The 11,720-nt window shown below is 34.0% G+C and overlaps 1 protein-coding gene across 9 annotated transcripts in view; it reads right to left on the bottom strand.

Moving 5' to 3' along the window:
* Positions 1-11,720, bottom strand: part of LOC106468486 (growth arrest-specific protein 2-like) — a 41,708-nt gene that overhangs the window by 20,291 nt on the left and 9,697 nt on the right. For 3 of the 9 annotated variants that reach the window (XM_022396822.1, XM_013928916.2, XM_022396827.1), the window contains exon 2: positions 4,154-4,324. The exons of 3 other annotated variants lie outside the window; for them this stretch is intronic. In XM_022396822.1, the coding sequence (XP_022252530.1) occupies positions 4,154-4,292 (139 nt within the window). In that variant the 5' untranslated portion in view covers positions 4,293-4,324. Of the gene's footprint in view, positions 1-4,153; positions 4,341-11,720 lie in introns of all 9 variants that reach the window. 3 more of the 9 variants (XM_022396819.1, XM_022396821.1, XM_022396820.1) reach the window with 2 other exon arrangements.

The raw sequence follows: 11,720 nt of genomic DNA, 5'->3' as shown, positions 1-11,720 counted from the left end.
CTGGCCTTGAATCCTGATGACTGTATCGACCTTGGTACCCCTGTGCTGAACTTAACAGAGGATTCGAATTCAAGAACTCTGGTCATTGCATCCTGCATAGTAGAGGGTTGAGCTTGCTTTACTTCTATCTTCAGTTGTGGACTGTTCAGGGCATCTACAAACTGATCCCTCAGCAACAACTTGAGGAGAACAGGTGGCACAGTTGGGTTGGCCTTGTGTGCCATACTTCCCAAATCCTGTGCCAGTTCTTGCAGGCTCTCCCCTTTAGCACGGACTGTCGTCCTAAGCCTAGCTCTGTAGACTTCAGACTGATTTTGGGTTCCATACCTGAGTTCTAGAGCCGCTACCAGTGCTCTATTGTTGTTTCTGTCATCTGCTGACAACTGTCCAAGTATTTCCAGTGGTTGTCCCTTCAAGCTCGTTGCCAGATATACTGCTTTCTGCTCCTCTGTCCATACATCCATTTCTGCCAGGAGCTGAGATTGTGCTCTATATGCTTCCCACAGTGCCTTCCCATCGAATTTCTGTGGCTTCCTTCATACTAGACCACCCCTATTGCTGACATTCATATCTGGGATGTGACTTCTAACAGGACAGAAGATGACTGCATTAGGGTTTAGCTGCTGGGTCTGGAAGAGGCTTCCCGTTGTCTGAGGCTGATTAGGTCGATGGCTAATATACCCTTTTTGTGTAAAAGATAGTAAATCATTCTTTAATGTATTTAATTCGCTTTGAAATTTACTAATATTTTCCATTTGTGTACTCTGGCTTTCTCCCAATTGTTGGAGACTTTCTTCTTGTTCATTTTCTTTCTCCTAGAGCAACTGCTATAGTCTCTCTTCTTTTTTCGTTTCTTGTTCTTCTTGTTTCTCTTCTTTTTCCTCCAACAACTGCTGTAATCTCTCTTGTTTATTTTGCTGTTCGAGCTGCCATTGTTGCAGGTTTTCTTGCCACTGCTGTAATCTCTCTTCTCGTTTCTTTTCTCGTTCTTCTTGTTTCTTTTCTTTTTCCTCCAACAACTAATGTTTTCCATTTGTGTACTCTGGCTTTCTCTCAACTGTTGGATACTTTCTTGTTTATTTTCTTTCTCCTCCAACCACTGCTGTAGTCTCTCTTCTTGTTCATTTTCTTTCTCCTCCAACCACTGCTGTAGTCTCTCTTCTTTTTTTCTTTTCTCGTTCTTATTGTTTCTTTTCTTTTTCGTCCAACAACTGCTGTAATTTCTCTTGTTTATTTTGCTGTTCGAGCTGCCATTGTTGCAGGTTTTCTTGCCACAGCTGTAATCTCTCTTATTGTTTTTTTTCTCGTTCTTCTTGTTTCTTTTCTTTTCCTCCAACAACTGTTGTAATCTCTCTTCTTGTTTTTTTTCTCGTTTCTTTTCTTTTTCCTCCAACAGCTGCTGTAATATCTCTTCTTGTTTCTTTTCTTTTCCTCCAACAGCTGCTGTAATCTCTCTTCTTGTTTCTTTTGGTGTTCTTGCATTGCTGCCATCAAATCTGCTAAGCTGTAGTTTGATTTGCCGCTTCTCGTTTCCATTTTCTTCTTCTTTTTTTTTTATCCCACTCTCTGACACCAATTTGTTACGTCTTTGGTCGTTTGTTAATTACTCGTAGAAATTATTTCCGAGAAACTTCAGCGATACAAGTCCTTTCTTAAATAAAACTAGTTTATTTTTTCTCAGTTCAACTTTGAAATACACTTAATTTCCACAGTCACTTTAACTTAAACACACGCTATAATTCACAACGATTCAAATCACGCACTTTACTCAATTGTCCGTCTCTATCTCTTCAATCTGCAATTATTCATATCTGTGTTGTCACTTCTCGCCGGTCTTATATATACAAAATAGAGGGCGTCTGGAGAACACTCGAGACTTCACGAATGGACATGATTTTTCTAGAATCTAATGACGTGTTACTAGCGTCACGTGACTTCCGCTGTGTAACAATATATCTGTTACTTTGAAAGGTACCACGAATCTTCATTTTTAATATAATTGAACCACATTTGTAGATATAGTTACTACTGCCGAGAAAGAATTAAATTTGCAGTCAGCAGAGATGACGGGAGAATTTATTTCCAAAGATTTTGTAATCACATAATATTAAGTCGGACGAAATTAAAAGCATTTGAAGGTTGAGTTGGTACATAGCGTATCGTTAGTGTGAAACTAGGCCTACTAGTATAACTTCAATAGAATGATTGCTACTGGAATAATGTGATAAAAACATCTGCAAGATAAGTCTGTAAAGAGTTTCATAAAGTCAAAATCGATTTTTAAATAGCAATGTTCATGTACATATAATACCAGCCAGCAGTCAAGGTACTGGGAATGAGATTAAGGTAGTTGTAGAGCTTGCTCAACGAGGCCGTTTCCATAGCAGTGTTTTCAATGTAAAATGTACTGGTAAGTAAATTTAGTAGACACCAGACGGTCACATAAGTTTTGTCAATTCCAACAAATAAAATATTAGGGCAATCATTTACTTAATGAGATTGTACAATGCTCAGAAAAACATAGGCAGAAAATATACAGAGCATAGTATCACAGAGTGGAGTATTTGCTTAAAAGTGAAAGCTTATAGAAGTTGTGTATCATGAAGGAAGAATCTAACAATTCAGACAAAATATACACTCATGCTGGGATTTTAATGCTAAATGTATAGATAGATTTATTCGATTCATTTGAAATTGCGCGTTTTCTCCATTTAGAAACAGCAAGCAATTATTAATCCGAATGGTATAATATATATATTATAATAGTAGTATGTTTCTCTCTGAGTTTGAGGATTTCTAATGCTAAGGTCCAGAGTTCGATTCCCCCTGTGTACAGAGCGCAGGTAGCACATTGTGTGGTTTTGTGTTAGAAACAAACAAAACCTATTATGTTAGAAGCAATGCTGCAGTACTTGATATATGGAAGTGACGACTATGCAAGCTGCTTATCTTTTTAAAGGTGACTGGTTTTCCATAGTTTAAAAACATTAGTTTCACACAGGCATTCACTGTCCTATTATATTATTGTTTTGTCATATTTTATGAACATGATAACGCTTTGTATTCTCGTTGCCACTGTACGTTTTTAAAGTCATATTTTCGCTGCACTATAAGCTATCAGAAACGACATATTTTTGTCTTCTCGCTGCCGCAAATCGTTAAAAACGACGTTGCTTTGTATTCTTACTACTACGATAAACTATTAAAAACGACGTTGCATTGTCTTCTTGCTACTACGATAAACTATTAAAAACGACGTTGCATTGTCTTCTTGCTACTACGATAAACTATTAAAAACGACGTCTCAGATATGTTTAAATAGCTTAATGAAGAAATAATTTGATACCAGATTATGATATCTAATTAAATTATAACCACAAAATGCTAAACGAAGGGACCTAGCATGACTTAATGGTTAGACTCGCAAATCCCCATTACCAATATAAGTGACGGTCAATCTCACTATCCGTTAGTAAATGAGTTGGGTGAATCACTGATAAATTATGGTTTGTTTGTTTTGAATTTCGCGCAAAGCTACACGAGGACTATCTGCGCTAGCCGTCTCTAATTTAGCAGTGTAAGACTAGGGGGAAGGCAGCTACTCATCACCACCCACCGCCAACTCTTGGGCTACTCTTTTACCAAGGAATAGTGGGATTGACCCTCACATTATAACGCCCCCACGGCTGAAAGGGCGAGCATGTTTGGTGGAACGGGGATTCGAACCCGCGACCCGCAGATTGCGAGCCGAGTGCCCTAACCACCTGGCCATGGATAAATTATGGATGGTTATTACAGATAGCCCTCAAGTCACTTTGCGTGAAATTAAATGAAGGTTGGCGTACTTGTGAATATAATCCTACTTTATAACGTACAGATAATCTATATTAAAAGTATTGAAATGTGTTAGAACATATTGAGTTTCAACCTGGCAAGGTTCCATTACATATTATAACTACTTATAAGTATTTTTCGAAAGATTCTGCACAGCTAACTTTATGATTTAAGTTTTCATTTTGGCCAAAATCCTTTTGCGTGTATTATATGTATGTATATATATATGTATTGTAAATATAAACGTAGATTCAAGGAAAGACTATCAGGTACGAAACAAATTAAAGCATATAATAAAAAAATAACTGCTAAACCTCACCTAATGTTTTGTCTATCCACTCTGCCAAATCTTCTTTCAAGGGAATCAAATACTCCTCCTGTCTTCTGGCTATTTTCAATTGAAAATCATCCCATGTTTGTTGGTCCGACATAGTCCTGCATATTTCTCTTCCTGCCATTTACATCTGTCTAGTTCCACCATCCGTATAACCTAAGAGACGATCTATCTTTTGGAGATTAATCATGTCTAACTTGTTTAAAATTTTAACTTTTTCGTAGTGTTCTGTTTGTTTGTTTAATTATGCACAAAGCTACACAAGGGCTATCTGTGCTCTGCCGACCACGGGGTATCGAAACCCGGTTTCTATTTTCGTAGTGACTAAAAGTTAAAAAGGATTCAAGCGTCTGTATGTTTTGCACAAATTAAAGGTTACAGTATGATATATGTAGTTTAAGGTATACTTGTGTTAAAACATACAGTAAACTTAGAGTTAAAGAAAACACGTAAGTGTCAAGAGCACAGACTTTTCAGACCATAAAAGCACGGCTTAAAAAAAACTAAAACGATAAATCATAATCTTATTTTGTATTTTACCAGGTTCTTTGTGAAAAAAGTTTGTTTCTAGATAGGTATCCAACTAAACCTCTTATATCATAATATTTTCGTTAAATATTCCATTGCGTCATGCATTGTTAATACCATTATATGCATGCTGAGATTTAATCAGTAAGTTTCGCATAGTAGCTTAAGTGTTAATTCTAAGTTGTTAAACTGGTTATATTAGTGACTGGAATATATCACTATAGAAAAACAGAATTCGAACTGTATTCGACATTTTTTGTTTTGTTTTGTTTACATACACACATACATAATGTTTTGTTATTCGCATCTACAAGTGAAATGTATTTGTATTTGCCCCCAGTGGCACAGCGGTATGTCTGCGGACTTACAACGCTAGAATCCGGGTTTCGATACCCGTGGTTGGGCAGAGCACAGATGGCCCATTGTGTAGCTTTGTGCTTAATTACAAACAAACAATTTTGGTTATACATATATATATATATATGAAATATTACACATTCAATTTATATCAGTAAAATATAAGCTTACCAATGATTTGCCACAAATATTAAAATATATTTGTTAAAGAAAGGTGTTTTTTGTTTGTTTGTTGTAAAGCACAGAACTATACAATGACTTATCTATGCTTTGCCCTTCAAGAGTATCGAAACCCGATTTTTAGCGTTATAAGTCCATTGACCTACCGCTAAACCACCGAAGAAGGCTTTTTTAAGTATCAAAACACATTTTCAGCTTAAGAAAATATGTGAAGTTTAAGTGTGAATTAATACGATGTTTTAAGGCCGCACGTCTGTGCAAGTTATTGATATATCATTATTCTATTTCTCATACAAAGCATATTTTTTCGGTTGTTCTCAACTTTTATTTATTTTTCTAATACATTTACTACCAATAGTAAAACAAAAATATGTGTCATCTAATCGATTAGAAACGTATCTATCAATAAGCAAAACACATCCTATGAAAAATTAACATGATATCACGATGACATTTAAGTAAAATTATTCTGAGAAATAAGATCCCTAAATGGAACATGCGAATTTGAAGTTTCATGCATATAGGCTAATGTAGCATCAAGATTCAGAAGCTAAACCTTCTATATTTTTGCTTTACTTGTGATGATGAAGACAATCGAAGTGTTTAAGAAGCTATGTTTTTTAATTATTATTTTCGATGATGCTTCAACATACATAATTCTGCAATACGTCTTACACTGTCCAGGTTTCGTCAAAATATAGTTTGGACTTTCAGTATGTAGCGTCATCTGCTGGTGGTAACTAGATTTTCCTATATATAACAGATCTTAATTGTAATTATTTGAGGAAAATTTCCTTTAGACAAACCTAGTAAAAAAGTAAATATCTTAATAAAAGCAGAGTTTTATAATGCATATATGCTTAACGAATGCTTTGTGCACATGGGCCTAATAATTCTTCTCTTTACGTATTAGATTCTTTGAAATATGATTTTTCAAATTATATATATATATATAATGTACATATTGACTTATTTATTTTAAAAAAATAACTCTGTAGTTATGGTAATTTCAGAAACTAATGAGAATGAAACACACCATAAAAGTTTCTCGCTATCACAAAAACATTTTCGGTAAATTTCAAACAGCTACTCCAAAATGTTAGTCATATAGAATAGACTTTAAACAGCTAGTCCTAAACATTGGTCATATAGAATAAACTTTAAAAAGCTACTCCAAAATGTTAATAATATAGAATAAACTTTAAACAGCTAGTCCTAAACATTGGTCATATAGAATAGACTTTAAACAGGTAGTCCTAAACATTGTTAATATAGAATAGACTTTAAACAGGTAGTCCTAAACATTGTTAATATAGAATAGACTTTTAAACAGCTAGTCTTAAACTTCAAAGGGGTTTATTTTGTTGCATTTTAATGAATTTATGTGATTTTGAGTATTTTCTTCTGGGACTGATTTATTAACCATTTCGTTTTATGATTAATTGTAATTATATTATTATCTCTGTGTTAAAGATTCATTCTTCGTATTATTAATAACATAATTTTGTGTGAATTGCATTTAAGATTTACATATAATTATTTGTAAAGCGTTTTGTATTTCCCCTTACAAAGATTTGTAATATGTATTTCATTACTGAAGAGACTTTGTTTCTCTGTTGAGCAGGATTTAAGTGGATCCATATCAAAGGGTATCATTTAATTTTGTATGTTACACGTAGTGTTTTCGACTACCACCTCTGAAAGAAGGTAAGTGATCACTATAAAAGTTATTTTTAATATGAAATATATGTTAAAGGGTTTTGTTTCTGATGAATTTAAAAAAAAAGAAACATTATTAAAGTACTTTTATATATATATTCAATTTTCTTTGATAAAAGGTTTCACTTCATGTTTTTGGTCTTTTTTAAAGGACTATTCTTAAAATGTGAGTTTTCTTTGTTAAAGAGCATTTTGTTGATGCGTGTGTTCGCTGGTAATTTTTGTGAAGGGATTTTCTTTTTGTGCGTCTCTATAATCTGATAACAATTTGTTTGTTTTAACACAAAGCTATACAATAGACTGTCTGTGTTCTGTCCACCACGGGGAATCGAACCCTTGGATTTTGATGCTGTAAGTCCGTAAATTTACCGCTGATACACTGGTGAACATATCATTTTATTATCTAGAAGTTACAATTTGTTTGATATTTAGAACAAAGTTACGCAATGGGCTAGATGTGCTAGCTGCCTTCCCTCTAGTCTTTCACTGCTAAATCAGGGACGGCTAGCGCAGATAGCCCTCGTGTAGCTTTGCGCGAAATTCAAACCAGACCTATTCCTTTGTTCTTCTCAAGAGATAATGTCTCCTCACCCATGGAAGATATTGCTGTAATTCTGCAATTTGTGCAAGAATGTTGATGATTGCAGCGTCCTTTGCTGGTAGGGCAAATAGTATCTGGAGGTTACAGCATCCTCTATATTGAATGAAGAATGACCAACACATGGGTAGTAATAATCACAACGGGTACACCTAACGTTTGTTATTAAATAAGAAACATTATATTTAACTGCTATTACACAGGATTTGAAGTGAACTGGTTGATGTAAAAACATATTAATTAAAGAACATAGTTATAATATGTTTTTTTTTGTTGTTTAAAGTGACATTGTGAAGTGTTGGAATTAGGCAGGCTTTTGATTAAACAACTTTCAGTTCTTTTTTTATGTAGTTATCTGTATTGTGTTAAATTCTTGTTGATTTCCAACTGATTTGATGGCCAGTCTCTCTCATATGAAGAAAAATGACATTGTTTGTGTTTCCATATTTAATGTTATTTTTATGTTTAGAAACTCTCGTGTCAACATTTCTTCCAGTTTCTCTTATATAAACTTTCTCACAAAATTGCCATGGTATAATATAAATGAAATAATCCACTTTCAAAACACCAATATTGGAACGTTTTCATGGAATATTTTGAAAGTGAATCACTTCCTTCCATAAATATAAGCTTTTCAGAAATTATATGTTTCATCTATGTTGACGATATATTTTCTATGTTGCCAAAGAAGGGATTTTGAAAGTTTTTCAACAACCTTAACCCTTCAACTGCTGTTGACATCATATGATGTTAGCGTAGGCGACTGCGGTTGACATAGTATGATGTTAGCGTAGGCGACTGCGGTTGACATAATATGATGCAAGTATTTTGCGCGCAACATTTTGAATGGCCCGCTGCAAATATTCGGGAATCTTTCGCATGGGGTGGTAGGCAGATTCACATAAGCCGCAAACGAAGGGTTAATTACTTTCACCCAACTATACAATTTAAAACTGAATGGGGAAAAAGATGTGAAACTTCCTATTTTGGATATTTTGATAACTAGAAAACATAGAATCTGCATGTCTGAAACCGACCAATTCTTTAAGTTATATTCACTTCTTTTGACGCCACAATAAATGTTTTAAAACATCTATCATTTCCTCTTTTTTTCTTCGAGTCTACAGATTATGCCACCCGTCAATTTTCTATTTTCAAAGAACTTCATTTTCCACAACATTTTATTATAAATTGCCATCTTTGAGCAAGAAAAACCTTGTTTTATGAAGACAAAGAAACACCAACCAATGATAACGTGAAACCACTTTATATTGGCTACAACACAAATATTGAACCTCTTTAGCAAATGTTAAGGAAGAGTAACAAACACATACAGACAGATATATGAACACCATTAAAAATAATCTAACTTCAAATATACACCATCTGAAAATTAAAGATAATGAATTTATATCATGCCATGCCAGTCCTATGAGAAAGTTTATTTAGGTAACACTAGAATAAGTGTGGACACAAGAGTTTCTGAACATAAAAAGGCACTAAACACGAAACACCAACAATGCCATTTTGCTTGATATGAGAGATTTTGACTACCAAGTCAATTGGAAATTAACAAATGTTTTATACAAAATGGGTAACTACATAAATAAAAAAAAAAATCATCAAAATTATCTTAATCAAAAGCCCGTGTGATTTCAACCCCTCACAACATCAACAAGTTAAACAGCTTTCTGACTCCTAGTGTCATTAAGGGAATTCAAAGTTACGGCGTCACGTAGGTTTTGCCGACAAGTTTTCCTACTGGAAGACAATGTGAGACTGAAGATGGACAAATGTGTCGGAACTAATTTCTTTAATATCAAATCTTCTGAAAGTTCGTTCCACTTACTGTGGTTTGTTACTAATAAGAAAACATCTTGAGAAGAAAAGCCAGTTGATCAATTCGCGAATCTACTAGAAGGCGACCTTCCCATGTCCTACTGCATGACACAACACATACATTGTGTTTGTCCATTGAGTTGAATAAAGATTGTTTTCATTTTGTATAACACATAATGCCTAGTCTTTTGATTTCTGTGCTTAAATTCAATATCATTTCGAAATTTATCCTGCCGATCCTTCCGTTATATAGGGGACCTTTCTAAGACTCTTTGTAGAAATCAGTTTAACATAAAATACCACAAGTATATTAATACTGATTTAATTGGAATGAAATCAGAAATAGTTATTTCATTATATCTGTTCCCCTGGACATCGTACTAGTATGATAACATTTACAGTCTATTGTTATGACACTCACTATTAGCAGTATTATTTTCATAAATCATACAGTAAAATATTAAAAGTACATAAATACAATTGTGTCAGATTTCTTTATCCATATATTTTTGTACCTACTTGATGTATTAAATAGCATAAATATAAAATACAAACGCTCATGTACTGACTAAAAAACCATATAATACCACATTTAAAAAGAAATTGATAACTCCAGTTTTTGCGTTCCATTACAATAGAAGATATAACATTATAATATGACTTGTATACAAGAAAATAATTAGTACCATCCTACTGGGATAGGTGATAAAATTCCACCTTCTTATAACAATAGTATTTTAGCAAATACCACCCTATTAAAAATATAAACATGTAGTAATATCGTATTAACACAGTAGACGATATTTAATATAATCGTCTTAATAACACAAATAATATTACCGCCCTAGTTGCCCCCCAGTGGCACAGCGGTATGTCTGCGGACTTACAATGCTAGAAACCGGACTTCGACACCCGTGGTGGGCAGAGCACAGATAGCCCATTGTGCATAACTACAAACAAACAAATCCGCCCTGTTTATAATAACACACAAAACTGCTCAAAGTAACTTATAACGAAATGAATTTTAATATGTATCCATCATAAATAAACAAAACTTTTAATATGCAATTGGACACTCAGAATATAAGATACCTAAAAACTACTAAGTACTGTAACAGAAAACATTAAAATTGTTCTACTAAAATGTAGGTTTGTTGTACTTTTATATTGTCCAATCAAATAGAAGGTATAATACTAACGTCCTGTTACAATGTATCTAATACTACTACTATCTTACTGGAATAGTCTCCCCGGTGAGTCAGCGTTAAGTTCACGCACTTACAACGCTAAAATCCAAGGTTTAATTCACCGCGGTGGACACAACAGATAGCCCAATGTGGCTTTGCTCTAAAGCAAACAAACAAACAAAACTATTGGAATAAAACAAATTGATGTTACTACTGTATTAGTGAAAGAGAAAAGGTCTGAAACTAATAATGTAATATAATATATCTAATCAAAAACGCCTTAGGTGTGAAAAGAAGGAGCGGCCAAAAAAGGATTTAACGTAAGACTGGTAGCTATACTTATAGCATCGATAAGAATTTTACAGCAAACATTCATTCATCAGTTAACCAGACTGCGTTTTTTTTTTTTTGGTTCAACTTGGGGCATGTTGGTGAGTAAAATAAAATATGCGGCCTAGCTAACTAATGAATGGATATTTGCTGTAAAATTAGAATCGATGCTATAAATTTAGCTACCAGTTTGGCTGCCAATTTTGATTTCAATCCTTTAAGTCGCACGCTAAATCCTTACCACTAAAATGTAGATACCACCGGAGTATTAAGAAGGGTATTTATGTGGAAATATATTTTCCATGAAATAGTGATGTTTACTTCGGATCTGTTTACTACTATACACGACTAAATTAAGAGAAATACTTTGGTGTGAACTGTTTATGCGATCAAATAAAGCGATGAATGTAACAATACTAAATGCTACTAGTATGCTACTCAAGGACATGGCCCTGAAAAGGAAAGACAAATCAGTGTTTACAAAATGCATAGCATAAACCTGATGCAAGAATATTATTGGTATTATTTGTCAGATTATTAACAATAGTCAAGGAGGGAGGAACCTGATCCTCCCAAGTCGCCCAACGACTGAACACCAATACAGAACGTGTGCTCAATCCTTTTTTGGCCACACCCTTTTTTCACATCTAAAGTGTTTTTGATTAGATATCATGAATTTTTGTCAATACACACCAACAAATCATAGCAAGTAAGAAAGTAACGCTCGATAGTAACAAACATTAACTTTAGGATCGCAACGCTATTATTCGGACCTATACTTTACAGAATCTGTTTGTTTGTTTTGTTTGTTTTG

The sequence above is a fragment of the Limulus polyphemus genome, unplaced genomic scaffold (assembly GCF_000517525.1).
Source record: "Limulus polyphemus unplaced genomic scaffold, Limulus_polyphemus-2.1.2 Scaffold3024, whole genome shotgun sequence".
Lineage (NCBI taxonomy): Eukaryota > Metazoa > Arthropoda > Merostomata > Xiphosura > Limulidae > Limulus > Limulus polyphemus.
Note: the sequence above shows the minus strand (reverse complement) of the source record. Positions and strands in the feature narration are given on the sequence as shown.